The sequence below is a fragment of the Melampsora larici-populina genome (genome assembly GCF_000204055.1).
Source record: "Melampsora larici-populina 98AG31 unplaced genomic scaffold MELLAscaffold_8, whole genome shotgun sequence".
NCBI lineage: Eukaryota > Fungi > Basidiomycota > Pucciniomycetes > Pucciniales > Melampsoraceae > Melampsora > Melampsora laricis-populina.
Genome location: NW_006768772.1, coordinates 552,803 through 580,532, shown reverse-complemented (window position 1 = coordinate 580,532; position 27,730 = coordinate 552,803). Strand labels below are relative to the sequence as shown.

Here is a 27,730-nt window from a genome sequence, read left to right as displayed (position 1 = left end):
GGTTTTTTCCTTCATCTTTGCAAGCATTGGGTAAATAGCATCGGATGTGGCAAGAGGCGCTATCTTCTTTTCGAGACTGTTACGAAGTTCAACGTACTGAGGAATAACCATGCAACCAGTTGGTCTGTCACCCTCCATGAGGAGAGTGGTCTTCAGGAACGGCTTGCAACCAGAAAAGATGCATGTCAATATATTGTAATATAAGCCAATATCAAAACCCAAAAAATACCTACCTTGAGTTACTTGTTGATTCCACGAACTTGGGCCCAATCGCTTGTTGTCATCTCCAGTTCATGGAAGTAGCCGTATGGCTTCTTGTTCTTGCGAGGTGGTCTGTTCTTTGTGTGAACAACATTTAAATTGTCTCGGCATAACTGATCAATGACCTGGGTGAGATGTAAATTAGTGTATGTTAATTATACTAAGGTTGAAATGATTGAACATGATATCATATGATGTAAAATACACTTACCTCTCTCGCAAGCCATGCTTTATGGCGGCTTTGGTATTTGATATTCCATCGAATACCATAGCCTGCAATAATTGAACCTTTGAAACCTTTCTGTTCACTAACTCGATCAAATTGCTTCCGCCACGCAGCCGAACGTGTTATTCGCCGAGTGATGAAGTCTAACTAAGATTGGTGAGAATAAGATCATATTAGAGAGAAAGATACAAAAGGTGAGGTATGAAAAGAGAGATAAATGACACTCACCTTGCGTAAGATATAATCCACTTGGTTTGCTTCCCGTCGGTGTGTTGGTTGGACTTCATTGTCCTCAACAACCAATTCAGGACAACCCTCTTCTTTGGCATCTGCAGCGTCCCATTCGCCTTCGTCATCCAGCGCAAGCTCAGCTGGGGGTGGAATTGGTGACTCCTCAAGATCCTGTAAGTCATGATCAATGCTGTCTTCTTCTTTGAGAATGCTCAAGTTCAAACCTGCATCAGTAGGCGGTGGAACCACCATAGGTTCATCATCAGGCTTCTCCTCTTCCGCGATAGTGCCTATGATAGGGAAATGCCCTTGGTCAGTCTCCTTCACCTTGAGAGGTGGCAGAGCCTTAACACCAAGCGCCGCCAAACCCGCATTGACGATCAATGCAAGTTTGTGGCTGAAACAGAATATGTGCATCGAGTCCGGGTCCCAGTTGTATGATGCAATGTCGTCCTGTTCAAGAAACTGCTTGTGCATTTCACGTGCCATGGTCTTGTTGTTTGACCCGGAATCGGTCGTCTGACATAGCATGTATTACCCAATGAAAGATGTCAGCACTTTGGGTTAAAAAAGACAGTAGAGATAAGTAATAACCTATCTTTTGATATAGTCCATGTTTGACCAAGATATTGACCATTGGCTCTGCGAGCCATGGTCTGTGATGGTGCCAGGTGATAACCTTCAAAGTGAGGTGTCGAACACGGTAATTCCATTGGTTGTCCACAAAAGTCGCTGACGCTCCAATGAACGCATGTCGGTTGCCTTTGGTTGTCCAGCCATCGTGGACCAAATTGAATTTTGATTTGAGAGACTGACATTGAAAGCAAGTTTGATTGTGTCAGTCATAATTAAGTAATGCTTGGAAGAGTGAGCTTTGACATACCTTCAGTTCAGAAAACACTTTCTCCTTAAGAGAAAGATTGATTTGCTTAGCCTCGTGAGCTGCCCAACAACGACCATAAAGGTGAGCATCTTTTTGAAGGTATCGGATGATTCCTCGGAGTATTGGATCTTCAATTCTACTCCATGGTTGAGCTTGACGGATCAGCCAAAGACAGGCCATTTGATTGAGGGTCAGATTGGAAAATGATACGTTGAGTGTTGAGACTACAAAAGAGTTCATGGGACCAGTCTTTGCGAGAGCCTTTCGGGCTTCGGCGACTGACAGAGGAACCAGAAGACTTGGTTCCTTTGCTTGGGCTTTGAGACGTCCGGAGCAGCCGACAGCAGATTGACCAGCTGCTGTGTTACCATCACGGTGGACCCAGAGGTTCCCGGTCAGGTTGCTGAGACTCACCCTGACCGGGTCATTCTCGTTTCGGTTGCAGAATCAACAAGGGTAGGAAAGGGGTGCCTTGGTGGGATCCTATAACAAAGAGAGATGGGGACAACCGCATAGGACAGAGCGAAGTCAGTATTATTTGAAATCAATTGAATGATATTGACTTACATCATCCTTATGATTGGGATCATTCTTTCTATGAAACGGGGTTCCAAAATAGGCCTTGAGTAGATGAATTTCCTTTGCTTCTTCCTTTCGAGTCTTCGATGCTACTTTTTCATTCTCTTCTTCTGAATCAGCCTGCAACGTTTCTTTACTGGGATTTGCTGAGGCATTCTGGAAGTTTGAGGTGTTAGTAACTTCTTGATAATTGGTTTTGAAATGAAAGATATTAACAGAAGATATTAACAAACCTCCTTTGAGCCGGATTTGCTTTGAGTAGCCTTTCGTTTGCGTTTCTTCTGCTTCGCAACTGCTGAACTGATTGATTCGGAATCGGATACATCTTTGGTAGAGGCAGTCTTACGCTTCTGTTTAGTTGAAAGACTTTGGACGACATCTGATTCGTCTTCGGTGTCTTCAATTTGCTGCATCCGATTTTTCTTCTTGTGTCTTGGGGACTGACCACTAGCTAGGATGACACTGTCAATCGAAACGCGGCGACGGGAATCGGGAGAAGGAGCAATCATCCCGGCGCGTTCAGGCTGCTTGCGAGAGCGTGATGGACACTCAGAGGTGACAGATGACATTGGGTGGTTGATTTGTAGGGGTGGATCTGAATGGAAAAATTGAGGAATAAGATGTGGGATAATTTGGAAAAGATAATTGAGGGGTTATGTTAGCAAAGTATAGAAGCGAGTAATAAGAAACTGCACTGACCAAAATGGGGACTAATCCAAGCCTCCGAGTTCCAGGAGTCGATAAGGCCTGCACCCGGCCCGCTCTTCGCCGGGCGGCCCGCCAGGCGGGCCGGGCCGGGGCAAGCCCGAAAAGCCTCAAAAAGGTGTTTAGCCCGAGAGCGATTTGCGCTAAGGCCCGTCGACGGGCTGGCCCGGGCCCGGCCCGGGCCAGAAATGAGTCAAAGGAGCCATTTTTTGTTTTTTTCAGCACAATTCTTGTATATTTCAGGCTGAGAGAGAAGAAAAGACAAGAAAACAAATGAGAAATGAGTCAAAGGAGCCCTGAATCTTTTTTTTCAGCACAATTCATGTATATTAAGCAAACAAAGGTAAAAAAAATTTAAGGCGTTTTTGATTGTTTGATGGAGTTGAAAGATAGAAGAAAAAAATCAAGTGTTTTTTTTGTAAGAGTGAAATAAAGACAAGTTGTCCCAGCTTTTGAGGCAAATCGATGCCTCAAAATTCAATGGATCCATAGTAGCCCGTTCATCTGTCCAGACTCTCCCACCAGCAGAGAATGATCGTTCAGAGGGTGTAGAGGTAGCAGGAATAGACAAGTATGCCAAAGCCATACGAGCAAGAGTAGGAAATTCACCGGCGTGAAGACCCCAATATTCTAAAGGATTAACACTTTTGTCGGCGCGTCCACTGGATAAGTACATATCAACTTCTTCTTCAACAGTAAGATTTTTTTTACGAGTGATGAAACGACGTGGCCCATCTTCTTTGGGTTCTGATTCAGCATTATCAACATTTTCTGGTTGTCCTTGATGAAAAGTTGCAACCTCCCTGGTAAATTTGGTTCGCAGTTCCTCTCGGTCATACAGGCCAGCCATCTCAATCGTTAAAGTCGACAGTTCAAGGAGTTTACTTCGGGGATCAAGGACGTTCGCAAATAGATAAACGGGTTTTTGGAGCGCTGATTGATGGTATTGTTGGAGCTTGATTCTCATCGGTCCTATGGCTGCTCGAAGGGGTTCGTTTGCATTGCCTTGCCAGGCCTGTCGAGCACGAGAAATTGTTAAGAAGATGTGTAAGTGATTTTCAATACTTATGGAAAATGTTTGGAAACATACCTTGTCCAACTTTTCTAAAATCCATTGATAGACTGGTGCGGCATCGGCAGTTGTTGGGTATTGGGAACCTGATAGTATCTTTGTAGCGGTGTTAAGCGGTGTGAGAAATTCTACAAGATGGGCGACCAAATCCCATTCACTTTCGGTAAGTGAAAACTTTGCATATTCTCGATCATTTTTGGTGCGATAATCGATTGCAGCCTTGAGTCGATAAGATCTCTCATGAGCTTCACAATCAGAGTTCCAGCGTGTGTCGACCCGTCTGATAAGTCGAACGTGATCCTTTTCTGGGAGCATACCCTTAACAAGGAGCATAAAAGACTCCACACGTTGTGGAGATGCCTCGACATAGTTGGTAAAGCCAATCAGGCGAGTTAGAGCACTCGAGATTTGTTCGGTGTCTTGATGTAGCCAAGCAGCGAGCGCAGGAGGTAATGAAGGGTTTTTGTTGCCTAGTTTCTCGGAGAACACATGAAGTCCTGCTTTAGCGACGAGGTTAATGACATGCGCGATACATCCAAGGAGGTGTTTGTCAGCGTGGAATTGTGGGACTACTTCTTCAATTTTTCTTCCCATGACAGAGTTGTTAGACGCGTTATCAGCAGTGATGCAAAAGAGTTTATTGATTAAATCGTAAGTCTTCAACGTTTCGAGTAAGTGTTCACCAAGATTTTCCCCAGTATGAGGACCGTCGATCAACTTCATTCCGATGATAGCCTCGGACAACTTGAAGTCTTTCGATATCCAATGAGCTGTGACTCCAAGAATCGATTTGTTGTGTTGACTCCATCCATCGCAAGTGAAATTGACGTGAGTAACATCCTTGAGGTGATGAGTAAGCAAGCGTCGACCTTTGATAAACTGAGCCTTGATGGTATCGGTAAAGGTAGTATGACCAAAGAAGTAAGGCTTGATGTTCGGATTGACTAGCATAAACGCATTACGTAGATCCTCATATTCGACTAAGGAGAAAGGAAGCTCTTCATTGACAATGAGGCGTAAGATAGCGGACCGGAAGGATGAATTTGAGAGCTTCTCACTCTTTTGAAGTAGAAAAGAAGAAGCAGGGAATGAGACAAGAATTAAAAGTATCTACTAAGGTTTGAAGTACTTACTGGCGCAATCCGACCAGTTGTGAGGAACTTGTTCATGTCAACTGCTCCTTTTTCGACGTGCGATTCTTCATCCAGGCCGTGCTTGAGCAGGTGTCGACTCATTGATTTTGTACTTTGAGACGCATCAACTTTATAACTCTTGCCACACTCCTTTTCAGGCTCGAGTTGGTAGGTGCAAATGGTCCTCTTCTCGTCTTTGTTGGTGATCCGATCGACAACGGTTTGAGTCTTAAAATATCTCCACACCCACGATGTCTTGCTGCCGGATCTAGAGTTGATTCGATTAGTTAGGTTGGGGCGAGTGGGGCTGGTTGATCGTACGTTGACACTGATACGCGGATGTGAGGTATCGGAATCTGCGTCAGATAGCACAATTGTCGCTTGCGATCCCGAAGTGGTTTCTTTTGGTGAGGAGAGACAAGCTTGCTTGGTTTTCGAGCGGGGTAGAGGGCTGGTGTTTTTCTTCTTTTTTGATGTCATTTTAACTACAGTCAACTCCCTCTAATTACATACAGTTTGGCGGGTGGTTTTTTCATGCACTTAAAGGAATATGCACTTATAGACCTCATTTTGGCTTGAAAACCCCTTTTTGGCGGCAAAAAATCCTATGCAGATAGAGAATTATGCACTTATAGGGATATCAACTTAGAGGGAGTTGACTGTATGCTGGGAGTATGACTTCCAAAAGGGGAAATCTACACTCCCGGCTGACAAAAACCCGATTGGCCTCCATGGCCCCGCAACAAACCGCTGCCTGCGGTGAGCGGTGCTTCGGGGGGCGCCAGCGCAGCGGTTCAAAAAATTACGATTTTTGAGTTTCAGGAAGCTCTGCGGGGTTTTTGACCCCAAGAGCTGCGCTGCACAGCAGCGCAGCACCCCAAAAAACCCGCAACGCCCCGCTGCGCAACAGCAAAGAGGGGCGTTGCCTACCCGGTGTTGCTATACTTCCCCGTCACTAATCTCCCCTACACTTCTCACGCGAAACAGAGAGATGTCGGATATACCTAAAGATGAGAATATGGCATGGTACACAGCTTTGTTACCAGATTACCCTGAGTCAACAAATCCTTCTACCTCGACACCTAAACCACAAGCTACCACACAAGGTTTGAATGGATCTACATCACCTGCTGCTCTGTAGGCTGTTTCAAGAGCTTTGACACCATCTTCACATGTCCTTTCAGAACCAGAACCACACCCAGAATTGGAGGATATGGTAATGTCAGATGAATCTGATGAGTAAGTACTTCATTGCTTTCTCAAGGATATAGGTTTATGGCAAAGATGAGGTATGTGAAGGTATATGGGCAAATAACATATTTGTTCAGGATAACCATACAAAGGAAGGGATTCGGCAATCGCGGCAGTCAAACAAGTCAGTGTGTATTGCTTGTTTATCTATTTGAACTGGGTTCGTCTTTGGATTTGAAGTGAAACAAAAGGATTACCATAATCTGTTGCTTTACTTGGCTTGGACATTTTTGTTTAAACCCCTTTCAGTGAGGACATTCATTTTTATTGTCTCATTCTGTTTTTTCTCTCTATGAGGCACTTAATTCTTAACATTTTCAACTAGAAGCAATTTCACTTTTCTTCTATTGTTTGGTGGAAATAATTGGATAAGGTTCAATTTGTCAATTCCATCCGACTTTTTTTTCTTTTTTTCTCTCTTATTTTCTTATGCTTCAGCTACTATGCTGGTCTGTAAATTGTGATATATTGGACTTGAATATACATCTTTCTTTTTTCCTTCTTCAAAGAAAGACAAATAGGAGGCAATTTGTAGGTATAACGGCATTTTGAAAAACAAGGAAGTTGAAAAAAGATTAGTCCATCAATCTTGAAATTTGCATACATTATTCATACTTCCATTGCATTCAAAAGCTCCTTGATGACACAACATGTCAACTACAAAGCAGAAAATATAGATTCTGTATAAATCATTTGTGCAACTTACAGCTGTGCAGATTTTTGAAAGTTGAGACAGTACAGATTTTTGGAATCACAGGTTTTGATTTCAAGGAAAATGAGAAAAAGGGACAAGCAGGAAAGGTGTGGTATATGATGAATGATAGCAACTGAATTTCATGAAAAAAGCTATACTAAATTACAGAAGTGTTCTCTGGCAACTAGATCTTAGTAACAAAGGGTGATTGTGCTTGTCAATGTCACCAAGGAATTGAAGACTAAAGGTAACCTCAGCTTGCCAAAGCTTGTGCAAGGCACAGGGACTTGGAAGTTAGTCCTCTTCTACTGCGGCTCTAAGTTGACTTATAAACCATTTTGTGTACGTAAACTAGTAGGGTCCTTCATATAATAATCAAATGTAAAGGATGAGATAGCATGCCATGAGCAGAAATTGTATCTTCAGATCAATTCAAGAGAATGCAAGTACATATAGTTGCTATCATGTAGTCACAACTACGTGCCCACCTGAAAAAGTCAAAATTTACCAACCCAAGCCTTCCCACATGCCCCCATGGGTTTGTAGGAACTACAAGGTCAATAGGGGGTGGCTTGTGAGGTGAATGACTTTTTGATGTGATGTGGCCAGCACTTTTTTTATTTATTTTTTGAATTTTACTTACATATATTTTGGACATATGTTTATAGGGGTTTATGGTATGAGATTGGGGTGTACTTATGGTTGATAATATGGGTTTAGGTAGTAGATCAGGGTCTAGGAGGCCTCAATTTGAGCCCTGTAAGGCAAAAATCTTGTTTATTTCATGTATGAATCAATTGGGTTTGATTGCTTATGTAACAACACCATCAGATATGAAGAGAAATATTGAGAAAAAAAAGAAAACATTGTGTTGTAGGGAGTCAAAGACTGCTTGCCTTCATGTATGATATCACTTGAGTTCAATTGCTTGCCTACTACATTACATGATCAGAGATAAAGAGAAAATACAACCAAATCATGAGTTTTGGGTGTTTTGATGATTAGGTTGACAAATGAACTCAAAATTCATTGCAGCCTTTTGAGGAACACATATATGATCTACAACTATACCACCATTTCAAAAAAGATTGGCAACTGGTTTTGGAGAAAGTTGTCTCCACAGCGGGTAAAATGGAAGAAAAAACTTGACTACAGGTTCATCTTTTTCTGTGTTCAATTAGTGGGGGACAAAACCCAGGTTTTGCATGTTGATGAGATTTTTTTAAGAAAAAATCTTTGTTGGAACAGCTGTAACCTCAGAAAAAAATCAGAAGGTTTTCAAAGTTTTTTCAAAGCATCAGAAAGTTAGAATTGGTTCTGACTCTCTGAATCTCTGAGCCTCTATCTCCTTTTGGTTCCTGAAGTCATAATATCAATGCACAGCCCCATAGCATGGCTGAATCTTCATCAGAACAACTTCTCCCATCCCCATCCCCTCATCTGCTACCCCGCAAGAAACATCAGCCACAAATACACTCCTGTGTGGCTTCCCCTTCAACAATCTGTTAGCCAATCTACTATTCAGCACCCATCCCTTCAATTCACCATTCAGCTTTAATGAACAAAAAGTTGAATGTTTTGATTTCAATTTTGATGTTTCTTAGATACCAAGCCCAAATAAAACATTTGGGCTTGTTTAATTTTTGTTAGTTCTTTTACAAAAAAAGTACACAGACAAGAAATCACATGTTTGGAAATTATCCTGTTTACATTGTGTGCTCAAGTTTGTTATGTACATAGACCAATATTACCTAGGTTAATAGGCAGTACATATTCCAATTGATCAATTGCAAACTTGATTTGATTTTATTTGTTACTCTGATCTTTCTGAAAACTTGAGTGATGATATTGTTGAGACTCGCAGGGAAGAGAACTAGAGGGAGATGAGATTGGTGATAATATCTGAGGTGGATGTCCAATCACACACTGGTGAAATCTGTATGGTGTGAGGGGCATTCAAGTATGTCCTATTTGTCAGGATGTCAGAAATTCAGGACACATCAAAAAATGGCTTTCTGATGTTCTGAAAAAACTTTGGAAAAAAAGTCTGGATTTTTTTTTGAGTTTATATTTGTAGACCATGATTGATGAGATGAATATTGCTTATTGTTGGCCAATGTGTTGGCTTGAGTGCCTGTAAAGCCTTGGCTATAGCAGGGATGAAGGGTAAGTATTGAATTTGGAGCACATAAAGGATTAAAGAAATGAGATAAAACCTTACCAATACACATCCATTAGACAATCTTAATCTTTCAAAAATCCTTTTGAATTGTTGTGACTGTACAAGATTGTTGGGCCTTGTCAAAGAGAGCCATTGAGTCCTTGAAAGACATACAAAGATAGCTACTCTCTTGAAACTCTGGTAAGACGAGACAGTCAGTTGATGAAGTGAGAGAGATGGTTAAATAGAAACGCAGAGGTTTGATGTATACCAATACATCTCGATTGGGTTAAGCTTGCAATAGAATCTTGGAAGAAAAGACATATATGACCAGTGTTGTCTATGACAGTCTCAACCCTTGCAAGTGATTTGATCACACTTTGTTGCTGAAATTTGACAGTTTTCACACTGAAAGAACAGCTTTTGATTTGCTAGCTTGGCCTTTTTACATAAATTTCCCACAAGCCTTGCTCTGCAAGAACACACCATTAACATCTCTAGTAAACTGAAGATGATCTTGAGGATAGACCATGGACTGTGGCTGGCCTCAAAGCCTGGTAGGAATCTTAGGATTTTTGTTTGTAATGAATGTACAGTCAACTCCCTCTAATTACATACAGTTTGGCGGGTGGTTTTCTCATGCACTTAAAGGAATATGCACTTATAGACCTCATTTTGGCTGGCAAACCCCTTTTTGGCGGCAAAAAATCCTATGCACATAGAGAATTATGCACTTACAGGGATATCAAGTTAGAGGGAGTTGACTGTATCACATAAGGTATCCTTCTTTCCCCCAGGACCAAGGTTCATATGTGAAACCCAAAGAGCTGAAGTACTGTAATACCTGTGTACAGATGAAAAATCAAATATAAAAATTCTGTGGTAATGAAGGAAAAGCTAATCAAAGATGGGAAGGGCTTGTGTCTTGACCTGTTCAATGAGTTGAGGATGGTCCCACCACTTATCACTCTTGGCTCCAGAAGAATCAGCCACAGCAGTTTTTCTAAAGGTTGATCAAGAACAAGCCACAGCTGCTTGTTTGTCTTTAGGTGTGATGACTAACTGGAGTGTACTACATGATTCAACCATTCACTCCAAGTTGTTTATCAGATGGCCTTGGCTTTTCTTTCATGATTTGGTGGTACTTTTGTAATTCAGGACAATGGTTAGGATAGCATAAGGCTGAGAACTTAGATATGTGTAGTTAACTTGTATACTAGACATGTTTGAAATGAAGATCTTGTAAACCTAGCACTTGCCCATAGAGCAGAGATAGATCTGTACCCAAAATATAATGCAGGTCACCTCATTCACTACTTTCTGCTCTCAGAATGTTTAAAAGTTGCAGGAATCCATGGATTTAGAGATTGCAGATACAAATTCAGCATCTAACAAAACAGAGAATTTCAGGGCCGGCTTGGAATACAACACACAAAGCTCATGATGGAACAAATCTCAAGAAGAGAATTAAAATAAATTCTAAAAACCAAGGCCAGGGGGGCTTGACTCATTCATCCCTTGACCAAGAACATGTTTTGATTTGAGGGTTCAACTCCAGTGTCGTGCATGCATTGCGTAAAGATTAATAGACACCTCAAATTCTTGTACTCAACCAGATGACCCTTTTCCTGGTGAAGAAGTCTCCTTCAGTTTAATTTTTCAGATAGTGTAATATGCAATAAAGCAATACAGCACTTTGAAAGAAAGAGGGTGTCAATTCATGCTATACTTGTGGCACCCGGCTCCATCTCTCTGAGCTACTCATTCCCAACCTCATTGCCCATTGATCTTTGCACACACTCATGATGTTTTGCTTGTCCAAGGCGGTGGAGGTGTGCTGTAGGTGCTTGTTCTAGCCAGAAGGGTCCTCCGCCCCTCACCTGCCGGTTTCATTATTTTTTATCCGCACGGTCACCCGCTTCGGGTACCCGTTTTGGTGGTGTCCGAAAAAGGTCCGAAAGTTCTTCATCGTGACTTCGGTTGTGCGTCTACTCCGGGTCAAGTTGCGATCACATCTTCGGGCTGTCTTGTCTTCAACCCCATTGGAACTTCCGCAATCTCATCCTTCTCCAACTAACCAACACTTACCTCACATATTTCTATCATCCAAGATGTCCGGATTGGAAAGCGAGTAACTATCAATGCATTTTCAATTATGGTCGCTTCCGCTGATCTTGGTGATCTCCTTTGCCAATATCGTAGAATCCTTATTTCAACTCAAGTTCACTGCTAAACAACTTCAAAAACAATCTCGTAAAGCTAGCAAAGATGAGACCACGGAAAAGGCAAAGCTCAAAAAGGTACGTCCACTCCCTTGACAAATTAAACAACATTTACCTTGAAGATTGAAGGCGTTCTGAAACCAATGGCTAACTTTACTTCGTCTGCTGATTTTATACAGGCGCTTCAACAGGGCAACATTGACGGAGCACGTATCTATGCTTCCAACGCTATCCGAAAGCATACGGAATCGCTCAACCTACTTCGACTTTCGTCTCGAATTGATGCCGTGAGCAGTCGTGTTGAGACGGCGGTGACGATGCGAAGTCTCACTGCTAACATGACTGGAGTGGTCAAAGGCATGGACCGGGCAATGTCCAGTATGAATTTGGAGCGGGTCAGTCTGATTGATTACGACCCATGTCTCTCGCAGTATGCTTTTCTGACTTGATGTATATCATTTCTTTGCAACACCCGATGTCACGAAACTTGGATCTAATAGATCACGATGGTGATGGATAAGTTTGAATCACAATTTGATGACCTTGACCTACAAACCGGCTATATCGAGTCTGCGATTGGTCATACCACTGCAACCAGTACTCCACAAGATCAAGTCGATTTACTGATCCAAAGTGTTGCCGATGAGGCCGGTCTCGAGGTTCAACATGGGCTTGGTGCTGTCACTGCACCCACCTCAACCCTCGGCGAAGCCACTCTCACCAAAGATACTCCCAGTGCGATCACGGCTAATGAAACTCAAGAAGATGCGCTTGCTCAGCGACTTAGGGCGCTCAGGCCTGCTGCTACCTAAAGTTTCTGCTCCTCTTCGTATTCTTTAAGGTCGTCACAGTATCCTATCGTCAGTCTATCTTGCATTTTGTTCCCCCTTAGGGGTCCTTCTCCGTTTATCCTTTATTTGCTATTTGTTTCCCTTTGGGTGAGGATTGATCAATATACCTCATCGCTTTCATACATATGATGTCTATTGTACTAAGTTGTAGAGTATGTGTATATTTGTTTACCAATATATATCTAGAATCATCCGGTGCGCCAAAGAACGCGTTCTAGGCTTTTGCAATGGTCTGTGGCAGTCATTTCATTAGAGTTGAAGGATCCTACCTTTGATCAATCCAGTCATGATTTTGGGTTGGGGATAAGGGCTGGGACTGAAACTGTGTACGTGGTTGTATCTGACAGTGACTACTCAACGAAGATGAATGATTCTTGAGGATCTAAAGGTTGAGCGGTCAAATATCCTCAATCCTTCAATAGCTGAATCATGGGACAGTCATCGGCGGGACCCAGCCAAGCACCCGTGCATCCAAGCTACGACAAATCTCTATACACAACATGCCCAAAAACATTTCCAAGCCAAAAAAAAAACTTGACCCGCCATATTGACCATATGCACAGTACTAAACCACAGCTCGCAGCAAGTGGAAACCTTAAGTGAGTGTCTCTGTCTTTCTTGAATCAGAACAAAATGGTTGTTTTGATCTTAATAGTAGCTTATTGGCCTGAGCCCAGATTCAAAGCCGCCTTGGAGGACGCTGGTGAACCCCTTTGTCGCTTGCGCTCGAGAATGCCCAAAGAAAAAATAGCCGCGTATTTTGAATTCGTATCTCTTTCCTAGCTTGAATTTTTTTGATAATCAAAATTGACTCATGTATCATTTTTTCTTCCTTGGCTATAGGGCTTTGACCCCACCAGAAGTCTTGACCTTTCAACCTGAAGATCTCTGAGGTTTTCAAAGTTGAGGAGTGATATGATTTTCTATCAAAAATATTGCAATGTTTGTGATAATGTATCATCTTTTCATGCCACCCTACGGAAGCCTTCGTCACTATCTTTCTCCCATACATCTATATTTTAACAAATCTTTGTTCTCTGGAAACTTTCATATATCAGCTTCCTGAATTGGTCAAATCGATTTGGAACTTCTTGTAATTCTGCTCAATCTTGATCTTGCCTGATAATGATTTTGCTCATGCCAGTAAAAGCGCAATTCTCAGGAATTATACTTTCAAAGCTCTCTGGTTCTTAAACTTCATTTATGAATCACCAATTTCGGGCTATGTAAAAAATTCCCCTCGAGGAGTAATGAACAACCTTGGCGGAGAAATGATACTTTTCCATCCCAAGGGTACATATTTCTGACCTTGATTTGGTGCTTAAAAGCCATGATGGGACATATGGAGTAATTGTCTGGCTTAATCATTTCAACTAATCACAAATCAAGTAATCTATCATGATTATATCTATGATATCAATCACTTCTTGTATTAATCATCTCCTTTGAGCCACTGCTTTCCCACTGTATCCTTGATTTTTGGATCAAGTTGATTCCACAACTGTTTATCAATTATTTGTGACCCTTGAATTATCTCAATGGATGTTGAACTCAAACTATGATCTATTTTTTCTGGAGCCACAAACAGTCACTTTACAAAGCAACTATCAGTCAGCCACTGCACAAGTCAAATTCAACTGTTGTGATTACTGAGCTATATCAGGACTTTCCTATATCTTAAGATCTTATGGGTGTTTCAAGCTACCTTCCCTCAAAGTCTATTCTCCACCTATCCATCAATTCAGGGCTTTCATGCACCAATAAATCCTGGCAACACTCAATCATCATCACTTGCTCTGTGATCATGAACTGTTGGCTCTAGACCTAGATAGTAAGTGACTCATCTTCTGGCCAAAAGAAATATTCATTGACTTTGGCATTACCTGTCACTCCAGAAATGATGGATGCAATATTTTTACAAGTTAAACCTCACAAATTCCATTGACAGGTATCTCCACAAAACCTTATTGTATGGTGAAAAAAAAATTGTATTCTTTTGATATTCCAGCACCTGGTTCTTAGACATATACAAGCTTTTTTGGCTGCCATGTATAAACTGTGATCACTTTGAGAATTGTGTACAAGTGGTGCCGGAAAATATGCAACACCAGTTGACTCCACCGGCCCCAACTGGTGTACTAGGCGGAGTAAACTGGTGTCGTATCTTTTCCGGCACCACTTATACAACAGATCTTGTGGTTTCTGCCCACTTGTCACTCTGGAAACCCAGTTAAATTAGATTCATGTGAGCTTGCAAGGGAGAGATCATTGTGATTATGGCTTTAATGGGGTATAATGTACTTCAGAACCATGAACTGTGTGTTCAACTCAAACAAATTTTCCTTGTGTGAAATAGTAGATTCACTTCAAAAAAATTAGATACACTATCAGAACAAATCTACCATGATCCAAGAGGAAAAGAATCAAACAGAAGAAGGCACTCAGAAATATATTGAAGCCCTTGATATTGGGAGTCAGAACCAAATTGTGACCCTTGGGACTTTGTTACACTCCTAGACAATATCTGACCTTGTGATATGATAATGTACATAAATCAGAAATATAATTGAATCAGTTGATAAGTTTATAGTTTTGTCAATCTGATATTCTGTGAGGTGATGATAGCCAAACAGACCTGATATCTATTGAGATATTCAATTTCTTCCTCTCTTCCCATTACAGCCATTATATCAGTGTCAATTGTTCTTATGATGTAGTTCCATCTTTAGCTTCATTTTTAATTCTATTGATTGTACCATGTTCATTAAATCTTATCTTTCAGCACTCAAGTCTCCCAAAGGAAGAAGAAAAAGCACTTCATGCTTAATTGAGGAATATGATAAATAAAAATCCCATTGACATCTTCAAGGTCTAGTATCAAAGACCCCATCAGATAATAAAAACAAATATATAGAAATTATTCATCTTAAAGTCTATTTAACAAGACTCCAAAAACCCAAAACAGATGATCCATACAATCATTGAAAGCAACCTCTTACACCAACTTACAAGCCCAAGGAACGGGCACAGAGATAACAAGAACCCACGTAAAAACACTAAAACTACTCAATCAACATCCCTAACGTAGAGATCATAACATGAGGAGTCACATCCACATTGGGAATGAACCTCAATATGTGGGAAACCCTAGATTCTCAAGGGTTCTACAGTAAATGAGATCCTGTTTGTACCCATCACCCAATCTTTCCACACAAATCACTTATCAGTATCTTTGTATCATTGTCTGAAGATTATTTGCCTTCTAATCCGTTAGTTGGATTCATTCTGGTCATTTGATCTTGTTCTTGCAACATTGTTGGACAAGATCCCTCTTCTACAGGCAACCTACTATATACTCTAGCTATTGGGACCAGACCAGCTTAGGGCTTACCCACCATTGTCTGTAAACCTATGGTAAGCCTTTGTCATCAATAAAATCACGCTGAAGGATCCCAGTACTAACCTGCTCAATACCTTATGAGATTTATAGCTTATGCTTAAGCTATTTCCTACTCCTTGTAACCAGGGCAGAAGCTTGTCAGGACCTCAGGTTGAGTAAGTCTAGACTTTACCAACCCACATCAAGTAAAGCCACCCTAACATTATCACTGTATAAGAATGTTTACATTTTCACTATTTTTCCCTTCATTTATTCATTATTATTGTTTTATTTCTTGCACCACCAGGTGCTCTCTTTACCTTTTGACTTGTGTTATCTTTTACACTTACTGAGAACTCCAAAGTGTAACTACAGTATTGTGATGCCAAAATGAGTTCATTCCCATTGCCTGTAACATTTCTACATCTGCCTTACAACATTTTCGTAATACTGAGCCTTTGTTGTTATTGGGTATGTTTCACAGTGTCAAATATACAAAGAAGTTTTGTATTGAAATGCCAAAATAGCTTTTGCCTGAGGTAAACAATTCTGAAGGCCCCTAGGAAGTTCTGCAAAGTTGATGCTGAGGATTCACCATTTTGATTGAACTATATGATTCTCATATTTCTAAAGTCAGACTGTAACTAATTCCACTCCACCAAACACATTCAGCTCACTCCTCATCTCAACATTATACCTAGCATCTTATATATTGTATACAAGAGTCATCATCACTAGATTGTTTGGATAACTGCTTATGCAAAATGTCACCCAAACCTACCAGACACAGTCCGGCAGCGGTGATGAGACCCAATTTGAAGTCCTTTAAACTTGATCTCTCTCAAGTCCTGGAGTCCTCTGCATCTCCCACACCTTCCACTATCATCAATTTTGATGAAGCTGTCAATGGAGCTGAGGCTACCTCTAGCTCACCTATTATGAACCAAGCCCCTGAATCTCTGGCTGCTTCCATCCCACCACAAAAAGTATAACATTTTCTGGGCAGAATATATAAAGATTGATATACCAAAGTATTGAGTGGTCATCAAGAGTGCAAAAAATACAAAAAAAATGCATATTTTTCCTGGTGTTGAGACAATTCCCAATGTCACTTTGGTGCATCACAGTTTTGTGCAAAACTGCACTGCACTGGAAAATGCTCCATAGGTGTGTTGCTGTGGTGTGTAAGATGTGCAGTGTACTCAGAAGAGGGCAACCCCTGTGGTGATACATAGCACAGGGGGCGCAGTGCAGTGGCACAGGGGAATGTGCACATAAATGTAAATACCAGAACACAATAAGTATTGCAAGATTTGGCCTCAGACTATTGATACACATCAAAGACAACATGCAATTGTCACAAGGAAAAAAATCATAAGGCCAAAAGTGATTGAGGCAAAGTTCACACAAAGCATGGGGTATTCAGATATCTAAAGTTTCAGGATGGCATTTCTAAAGTGTATCTGCACATACCCAATATTGGTGATCAGACATTTGTGGACCAAACAGAATTTCAAGGTTATAGAATTCTAGATGCAAGGAAAGAAGATAAGGGAGTGGAAATATTACAATGAGATACAGCAGTTTCAAGAATAAATGTTGCCTGCATTTATATAAAAACCTAGGAAGAGCCAGATCACCTACAGGGATCTTGCATTGTTTCCAAGTTATAACTTGAGAAGTTTTCTCTAATCTCCAATGCACAGTGTTCCAATATTTGTTTCTGTTCCTTGCAGTGGTCCAAGTGTGATTTGAGTGCAACTTTGGAGTAATAATACCCTGCCATGATTCCTACTCTGTAGGGAATGAAAGCAATTTTGATTTGCAACTCACTGAGATGCACTCTTTTTTAATGGGAAGAAAGGCTGACCCAAAACCAATAATAGGGGTACACAAACATCTCAACCCGACCTTAAAAACCCATCCAAAAAACCCGTGCCAACCCGATTGATTTTGAGTTTTTGGCGCTAAAAAATCCAAAAATCAATCGGGTTGCCATGGGTTTTATTAGGTCGGGTTGAGATGTTTGTGTACCCCTAATGCATTCTGATTTGATGGTAATCTCTTAGGTAGACGTGTAATCAGAATTGAAGTTGAAACACCAGAAACAAGACCTGTGATTGTTCCGTCAAACTGAGCACGCTAATGTTTCATGAAAAGAGCCAGACTCGAAGAAGCTCAGCTGATGTTGATGGATGACATTGGATCATGGATTACTTGCAAGCACAGACTCACATTGTTCCATTCAAGCATCTCCTATCACTAGGTGCCTTCAAACTAGGGAAAAGTCGAAAAGTTGAACAGAAAAATTGGGAACCGTGTAATTACAATACAAGCAATACAACACTGTAGTGCAATCACAAAGTTAGACTTTGTATTTGAAGGGGGCCTCCCTCATAGGTGATGGGATGAAACGGGATGAAACGCAAACTAGTAGTACTAGTGTCAGTGTAATTCTACCGAAACAAAGTGAAGATGTAACAATTGCATAAAAGAGAAATAAAGTTCTAACCTAGTAGTACTAGTGTCAGTGTAATTCTACCAAAACAAAGTGAAGATGTAACAATAGAGAAACACAACTAGTAGAGAAGAACAATGAAGTTTTATACAAAACAAGTTTCGCATGGCGTTACAAATTATGACGAAAAGGAATAAGTGAAACCGCCCTGATCTTCTTAGATCTTCCAACTGGGCTAACCAAAAATGGATGAGACTAGGCCAGATGCCAAGCCATCACCAGTGCCTTGTCATCTCAGCCGTAACACCCCCCCCTCAACCTTTAGAGGTTAGCACACCTAAGACATACAAATATTGTGTTTATGGATGTGAAAAATGATGTTACCAAGTGATTTGGTGAGTATATCGGCTTTCTGATTGGGTCCATCTATCCATTCAATTTTCAAGTTTCCGTCAAATATTTGTTCATTGACGTAATGAAATTCTCTTGCGACATGGTGAGACCGTTTAGTGAGATGGAGATCCTGAGCGACTTTAATTGCAGCCGTGTTGTCACATTTTAAAGTAGTAATGTAAACTTTCTTGAAGATGTCTTCCAATAAGTTCTGAATCCATATAGATTCTCTTGAGGCAACGCCGAGCGCCATATATTTGGCATGGCAAGTTGAAGTTGCTACACAGGACTGTCTTCGTGAAGCCCAAGAGATGATATTACCAAAAAGAAACACCGCAAACCCATGAGTAGATCTAGAAAATCCCCCCCCCCAATTCGCATCACAAAACGTAACCAAAGCACTATCATTATCATTCTTTCTAAAATAAATTCCTTCATCTTTTGTCCCACTAAGATACCTGAGCAAGTGTTTTAAAGCTAGCCAATGAGTTTCTCCAGGCTTGGATGAAAACCTAGCTAAATAATTCACCAAAAACGCGATGTCCGGACGAGTACCAATAGCAAGATAAGATAGGGAACCAAGGACCGAAAGATAAGATGATGAGTTGAGTCCAACGGCGTCCACGTCCGAAGTCTCGAGATTGAGATTGGCGATCATAGGAGTTGAAGTTTTTGAGGTTGTAAAACCTGTAGATTCCAAAACGTTGTAAGTTAAAGATGGTTGCGATAAGAAAATACCATCTGGTGTGTATTTGATGTTGATTCCAACAATTTGTTCTAAGTTATCGTTCCAGGTGACTTGAAACAATTTGAGTAATGATTCATGGATGAATGAAATGATTTCAACTGACGAGCCGCAAATGACTCCGTCGTCAACATGTATCCATAAAATTGCTATACTATCCTTGTAGTGAAGGACGTATAAACTCTGGTCATTGATGCAATAGCGACAACCCATGCCAGATAAGACGGAAGAAAAATGTTTCCACCAGCACCGAGCCGCCTGCTTGGTGCCGTAAAGTGCTCGTCTCAATAAAAGCACATAGTTGGGTAATTGAGTTGAAACTCCATCTGTTGGCCTGACATAGATGGTTTCGTCGATAGGGCTATGAGGGTAGGCTGAGACAATGTTGAATCCTCGAATGTGCCACCCTTTGTTGACGGTGATTGAAAAAATGATCATGAGAGACGTAAATTTGGCAGTCGGTGCGAAGGTCTCCAAAAAATCCACACCCTCTCTCTGAGTAAAACCTCGAACTACAAACCTTGCTTTCCTCTTATAGACGTTACCACTCGAATCAATCTTTTCAACAAACACCCACTTACTAGACACCGCCTTTTGCCCCTCTGGCAAAGGCACCTCCTCCCACACGTTCAACCTGACCAACATTTTGATTTCTTTTCTGCACGCCTCCTTCCAGTCATTTCCATATTCACCTTGAACAGCCTCCTGATAGCTTCGAGGAAGACGTTGAGCAATTCCGGCCGCTTTAGCTTGCAGCAGAGTGATGAATTCGTCTTGTTCTCGAACTGTGCGAGTGAATTGTTTGTCTTCGAGTGTATATGATAGAGAAAGGGATTCAAATAGAAGTCGAAGATCTTCATGGTTCTTGATTGAGTCTTCCGATGTTAGGATGTGATTAAGGGAGGTGATGTCGTTTGTAGAGGAATTGATTTGATTAGGAATGGAATCCAATAAAGATTTTTCTTGAAGCCAACAAGCATGTGCTGAATCAAGAAATTCATTAGTCGCAGGGTTCCAGAAGCGCCAGCCCTTACTGGCCTCCAAATACCCCACAAACCTGCATTTGATAGCTCTTTCATCAAGTTTGCGACGTTTTTCGGCTGGGACATGAACAAATGCCCAGCTTCCAAAGATGCGTAAGTGATCAACCTGAGGAGCAAAACCGAACATTAATTCGGTGGGAGTTTTTGATCCGGTGTTGCTGTTAGGTGTTTTGTTGTGAAGATCCGTAGCAGCTGTAATGGCGAAGCCCCAAAATTGGCGAGGTAGACCAGAATCTTGAAGAAGAACACGCATTCCTGCCTGAACAGTACGATTAGCCCTTTCAATGGAGCCATTCTGTTCATGAAAGTAAGGAAGAGAGGTTTGGACTTTGATACCACGTTCTGCAAAGAAAGACTTGAGTGAGTTGTTGATGAATTCTCCTCCACCGTCGGTTCTCCAATGAATGACCTTCTTTCCAGTCCTTTGTTCAGCTTCAGCTATGTAGGTCTTGATGTGATTTCCTGCTTCATTCTTTGATTTGAGAAGGTAAGTGCGCATAAATGTAGAAAAGACATCTCTGATTTCCAGAGAATACTCCGAACCAGATATTGTTTTGACTGGGAACGGTCCACACAAATCTGCAACTACAAGCTGCAAGGGACCATCGTAAGACATGAGAGATGGTCCTATGGTAGAAGATTTGGTTGATTTGGCTACAGCGCAGTCTTCACAGGGTACAGTTTTGGTCAACTTCTCAGGCAAACCTACACAGGAACCGTCACGGATTAGTTTTAGAAGTGTTCGATCATTGGGATGACCCAAACGACGATGCCAGAGCATGAAATCGCCTAACACAGCGGAAGCCTCAATTGATGATGGTAGATTGTTGAGAATCCACTTTCTACCGGACTTTTGAGCTGTTAAGATTCTTGATTTGTTTTTCCATGATTCAATACCATTCTTAGAGTTTCTAAAAGATATACCGTCTTCTTCCAGTTGAATTCCGGATAAAAGACTATGGCGCAGAGTCTCACAAAAATACACATTCTCTACATCTAAAAACTCGTCTGAGTTTGCTACATTGCATATGCGTACACGACCAACACCAGTTATAAAGGAAGAAGATGAATTGTTTGCCATTTTAACTGGAAGGGGTGTAATGTTGCAAAAAGATGAAAAATGAGAACGTTGATTAAAGACATGATGAGTTGCGCCAGTATCGAAGATGATGGTAGAAGGTGTGATGTCAGTGTCCAGTTGAGAAACCACGATATGACTGACTTCCACACACCCTGAAAAATCGATGTCGGCGAACTGTGGTTCTATGACTCGAGTTTCGGAAATTGAAGCTACCGGATTTTGGCGCTCCTTGTTCTTGGCCTTGAGGGCACGACAGTCAGCTTTGATGTGACCTGATTTCTTGCAATAGTAACAATACATTTTATTAGATGACTTATTAACCACAGTTGTTAAACCTTCCGCCACAGTGACATTCCCACGCCTATGGGCAACATCAGCTGCTCCCATAGCCCAAATCATAGATGATGAGTTGACTATAGTCTTCGGATCGTTGATGATCATGGCTTCGAAGGTGTTCGTAATATTAGGGAATCCTTTCGGAACACTGTTCAATAGGATGCCGGCGAAGATGTCGTCCGGGATTGACATTCCTGAACGTTCGAGCTTACGACACAGAGTTGAAGCAGAATGGACATGAGCGTCCATGCTTGTGGATGACGGATTGTACGTGATGGTGGTAAATTCATTCAAGAGTGACATTCTTCCAGCAAAAGTTTCACCAGAAAAACGACTCTTGAGGTACGCATAACGAGCTGAGGGAATGGGAGAATGTTCCTTCAGACGCATTCCGATATGACGATCAACGGTCCAATGAAATAAACCGTTGATCCCTCTTGCGATGTCTTCACGCCAACCAGCTACCAAAGGTATAGCAGCCGGATGAAGATAGTCAATGCACCCAGTCATTATTTCCAGATATTCCTGGATGTCTGAGTCCCACACATCGAAGTTCGATCCATCAGATGCTAGTTGAGCAAGACTTGCCAATTTCACTTGACAGTTACGGGTTCGTACAATCCAAGAGTCGGTGTTTTCACTGCCAGCAATTGTGAAAACATTATGGATTGTTTGATGTACCATCTGAGGAGCGTTATTGATGGTTTGTTGATTCTGTTGCAGGTTTTGCTGAAGGTTCTGCAAGTTATCAACACCGGGAGGACCACCGACGGGTTGGAGACCGATGATTTGTCCTTCCATGGGAGTTCCAGCGCTCATGGTACTGGATCGTAACGAGTCTTCGTCAGGTTCAATAGTGGTAGCAAACGGGTTCGATGAAGTCTGTTGATTGTTTTGATTGTCAAGATTTTGATTGTTCAGAGTGGTAGGATCGGACGTAGCGCTTTCAAAGGATAAATCGTTTTCGTCGGGTACGGTAAAGCTCATAACCTGATGGGACGAAACGGGATGAAACGCAAACTAGTAGTACTAGTGTCAGTGTAATTCTACCGAAACAAAGTGAAGATGTAACAATTGCATAAAAGAGAAATAAAGTTCTAACCTAGTAGTACTAGTGTCAGTGTAATTCTACCAAAACAAAGTGAAGATGTAACAATAGAGAAACACAACTAGTAGAGAAGAACAATGAAGTTTTATACAAAACAAGTTTCGCATGGCGTTACAAATTATGACGAAAAGGAATAAGTGAAACCGCCCTGATCTTCTTAGATCTTCCAACTGGGCTAACCGAAAATGGATGAGACTAGGCCAGATGCCAAGCCATCACCAGTGCCTTGTCATCTCAGCCGTAACAATAGGGCTTCACAGTTTTGAAGCAGTAAAAAGGTGTGTAATGAAAAACTATGATTTCACTACAGTGTTGTATCGCTTGTATTGTAATTACACGGTTCCCAATTTTTCTGTTCAACATTTCAACTTTTCCCTAGTTTGAAGGCACCTACTGAACACAACTGAAGTTCCATTTGGGTCCCAGAAACTCATGATTTTTATAATTATTGACTTCTAATGAACTCGATTCTCTCTGCAAGGGAACACAGGTAAAACCATGACGATCTGCCTTGTATTTGGCTAGATTAAGATTATTGGCAATGCAACATTGATTCACAATAACTTTGATTGAAGAATCCTTCATACTTCATGAACGCAGCTGATAAGAGAGCATTGTCGGCCGTTGTACTCATTGTGTCAAAAGGAGCGCTTCCTGCTTCCCAGCGGGTCTTCTCACATGATAGACTGCCAAACAGGCTAGCTCTAATTAAAAGTGTTCCATATCTCTACCGCTAGATCCAGAAAAAATTCCACCGGAGTTAATGAACCATCTGGAGGTCATGTATATACGATGTCTCTGTAGACCTTCACTCATATCCCACACATGAATTTGCGTATGAAATCCTATGAAACCCCATGTGATAGATAGAATGTTAATACCATCTTCATGAAAGGAAAAAAATCAGAAAGCATAATGGACGCTACCAGAACATACCCCGATCCGCAATTCAGCCCTCTCACTCTCACTCACAGATCCCAATTTGAGTTGACTATATTCATTTCTTGATCTGTTCTACCTCATCTTGATAGGAAAAGGCTGAAATGATGATGGAAAGATCAGAGCTTGAATGTATGCGTTTTTTCTCCATTGTAATCAAAATGCTTTTGAAATCGAATTATTTCCATCAATACCGATTTGTACGAAGAAAGATAACTTGCTGAGATAAACTTTGGAATGGACAATGTGTTTTTAAGCCTGATATGAGAAAAGTTCAAAGGCATGTTTCTGAAAATAAATCTACATACATATCACTCTTTGTCAAGCGTCTGAAATAATTCATTAATAAGAACACCAAAACATGGTTCAAAGTTAGTTTCTGGATAGCGAGAAGAGATCTTCAACATTCCGAACATGAGATAAACCGCTCAAGAAGTTATCGATAGCCTATAGGGCATCACAGAACATGAACCCCATCAGACGGCATATTTCAACAGATATTCAAGCCAACCTTTGTATCACGTAATCTGATAAACCATCGAAATGCATATATCTCCATGGCATTTGAAGTGATAAACCAACTTCAGTTGAAGTTGATAAGTTGATAAGCTTCTTTATCAGAAATTCAAGAGTAGTCTACGTTTACAAGATGTGAATTCTTGCTGAGACTTCTTCGACAGATTATTACGTAAGAATAGGTTTTTGTGTTGATTACCAGCTAAAACTCACGATAGGTGTTTTTAGCTTGAATCGGGGCGTAGAGCCCTAATTGCAATGAAATCAAGGACTATGGAGGATAGTTTATATACAGTGCAAGACTCATAAGCATCAAATAGGTCCGCTATGGGGTGCTATGGGGTGGTCTAAAAAGTAGGTAAAAACGGGAGAGGTGGGTGGGATCGAAAAAATTATAGAGATCAATGTATAAACCTATGAGAGTAAATGATCTCGAAAATATAAGAGGATACTTTTTAGGAAGATATCAATAATGTCTTTGAGGAAGAATATAAAAGTGGGAAGAACCGGAATTCATGAATCATCCACGTGTTTATATATGATCATCTCGAGGGTAAAGAGCATCTTCAAAGTCAAGGTAAAGAGGTGATCTATAGTCGGAGATGGTCAAGAGCACAGCAGTGTAATTTTACGCGACGCGATCGTCGGGGCTACGTTACATCTTTAGCACGTGCAACCTATTCTCCTTTCTAGAAGCTCGCTCCTAGTCCATGTATCTTCAACTTCGACATCAGCCAAAAAGTCTCACGGGAAACGATTCATTTCTTGTCATGACTTTAATGATGATCCTACCCCCTGACTCTTGATTAACTCAAATTGAAAGTTTTTCGATTTTTTTGACAAGTGGTGAATGTTCAATCGGCTTTGGTATATGCATCATGCACTGCAAGACACAGCCCAAGTTTAAGTATAACGAAGACATGCGTCTTTTGAATGGTTTTGCCTTTTGTTTTGATTTGTGAGAATATAGAAAAATGTGCGCTGTGCAAAAGAAAAACAAACTGACTTTGACTTTTTCTTTTTCAAAAGGAAATCCTTCAAATCATCATATGAAGATCATTATCTTACATTCATGTCAGAAAAGCTTGTCACAAATTCTCCGCCAATTTGCTGGAGTCTTGCGGGCAAGTTTGGTCAACAAGATTTTGTAAAATGATTGTATGTACAGTCAATTTCACAAAGCTTGGAAAGAATTCCACGCCAATTTGCTCAAGTTTGGCGGGCAAAAGTTTCCAAGCTTTCTGCAATCGACTGTAACAAATCATTTTAATTTGCTCCTGTTCTAGGATTTGATTTTTATGTGAGGAGCTCCATTGAAAATTACGGTACTCGAAGCAAGTATGTACGCGTACATACTTTTTGCTACATACTTTTTTTTGGCAGGGAAAACGTACGGAAGCCGTGACGTGAAGTGACCGCCACCGTTTTTTCAAAACTTCGGTTTTCGGTTTTTGGTTTTTGGAATTTGGGCATTTCCTTCAATTTTTTTGAAAAGCAACCATGCCTCCCTCTCAATTTACAGTGAGTCGGTCAAACTGCTCGACCGATTCAACTCTTGTGCCTTCAAATATCCAGACTTTGACTCAATCAAACCACATCTCAAATCTTATCAACTTCAATCGTATCAATCAATACCAAAGTATTGTAGTTCAAATTAAACTAATAGATCCTACTACACATCACAGTCGAATTGGCGAGCTCTTATCTCAACACCTGTTGTGTTAACCTTTTAAATTTCTTCGTCAACTTCATATCGAACCACTCATGTTTAAACTACCCATTGCATCAAAAAGCTCCATCGGCTTGCTCTTATCTCAACAAAAAATTGATCCACTCGATCCTACTACACATCACAACTAACTCTGAAAGCTCTTATCTCAACACTCATTGTGTTCACCTTTGAAGTTTCTTCTTTAACTTCTTATCGATCCATTAATTCTTACACTAACTACACATCAAAATGCTGAATTGGCTGGCCCTCATCTGAACAAAAAATTTACATAAGTATCTTCGAATTGCAAAGAGTATAATCACAAATCATGGTGATTACAATCTGGAACCTGATCATTTCACAGAGTTTGTATCACTTACTTATTGATTGTTTTACACAACTTACGACATTTCAATCATGAGGCTGTTTTAAAAAATGTATGCCAAGTATTTTTGATTATTCTGAGTTCTCAAACAATTGAGGTTGATCTTGACAATCACCTCCTCAAAATTCAACCTATTTGGAAAACCAACAGTTTCTTTGATCAGAAAGGTTGTTGATTTATTGAGGGGTAAGGTGATTTGTGACTGTAAATGATACCAAGTTGATTACAAGTTTATTGACTGTGAATGATACCAAGTTGATTACAAGTTTATTGACTGTAAATGATACCAAGTTGATTGAGTGAGTGATAATTGAAACAAGTCTGGACTTTGATAAAAGATACTCAAGCTGGGTGGTGGTGGTGATAGCTAGATTGGTGAAAAGACAAGTGTGAAAAGATAGCTCGGTGGTGGGTGGTGATGTTCGTACATAGCTAGCTGGTGGTGAAAAGACAGATGTGGAAAAAATGCTCGGTGGTGGGTGCTGAGTGAAAATACAAGTGTGGAATAAACCCTTGGTGGTGGTGATGGTGTCAGTTGGTGTTCTCGGTGATGGTAGCCCGTGGTGTGTATCAAAAATTGAAGGACATGCCCAAATTCCAAAAACCGAAAACCGAAAACCGAAGTTTTGAAAAAACGGTGGCGGTCACTTCACGTCACGGCTTCCGTAAAAACGAGACCAAAAGTATATTTTTGTTCTTTTCCCCGCCAAAAAAAGTACATATGTAGCGCAAACTATGTACGCCTACATATGTACTTGCTTTGAGTACCGTAAATCTATATGATTATGAACAGCAACGGAAGGGGATTTGTTCAGAATCATAACCCTTTTCTCAATTCCAAATCAAGAAAATTGGTCAAACTCTTTTTTTTTTGTGTTTGATTGATTGAGTACTGCAGCGCAGCAAGTCTAGAAGGATCTAAACTAAATTCCTTCAGTGAAGATTAGCGGCATACCAAGAGCTCTAAAACTCCTATGAGATGCGATATGATTCAGTTTGGCATTAGAAAGGTCAAAGATGAGTCTGAAGTTTTTACAAAATATTTTCAGCCCCACAAAACCGCAAAGGGGTTTTACATAAGCAGCTATAAGCAGGTTGCGGAGCCAGCGCAGGCTGTGACAACTTGGCAATTGTTACTTGGAGCCATCTCTGAGTTGCATACGAGATGGCTAAAATAGAGAGATACACTTTTACTGACAATACTCATACTTGTTGAAAGATGAGGATGATGATCGGATGTTTGATCAAATTTACATAAGTAAGTCCCTCTCGGCGTGTCGGCGAGCGAGCCTGCGAGAGAGGATGTTTGATTGAGGGGCAGATACAATCTGGATTCTGATGCAATAGGGGCTCTCAAACCTGACCCG

The 27,730-nt window shown here is 40.9% G+C and overlaps 2 protein-coding genes across 2 annotated transcripts; one reads left to right on the top strand and one right to left on the bottom strand.

The window, feature by feature from the left end:
- Positions 1 to 2,404: 2,404 nt before the first annotated feature.
- Positions 2,405 to 2,749, bottom strand: MELLADRAFT_61055 (uncharacterized protein; the record flags this gene model as incomplete). The annotated part of the gene is made up of 1 exon (XM_007407055.1): positions 2,405 to 2,749. One exon carries the CDS (start codon positions 2,747 to 2,749, stop codon positions 2,405 to 2,407), a length of 345 nt encoding a protein of 114 aa, XP_007407117.1.
- An 8,630-nt stretch (positions 2,750 to 11,379) lies between these two features.
- On the top strand, positions 11,380 to 12,215 carry MELLADRAFT_28261 (uncharacterized protein; the record flags this gene model as incomplete). The annotated part of the gene is made up of 3 exons (XM_007407287.1): positions 11,380 to 11,496; positions 11,598 to 11,813; positions 11,919 to 12,215. Coding segments are annotated over 3 exons (630 nt in total), but the record flags the coding sequence as incomplete, so codon positions are not given.
- Between the last annotated feature and the right edge of the window lie 15,515 nt (positions 12,216 to 27,730).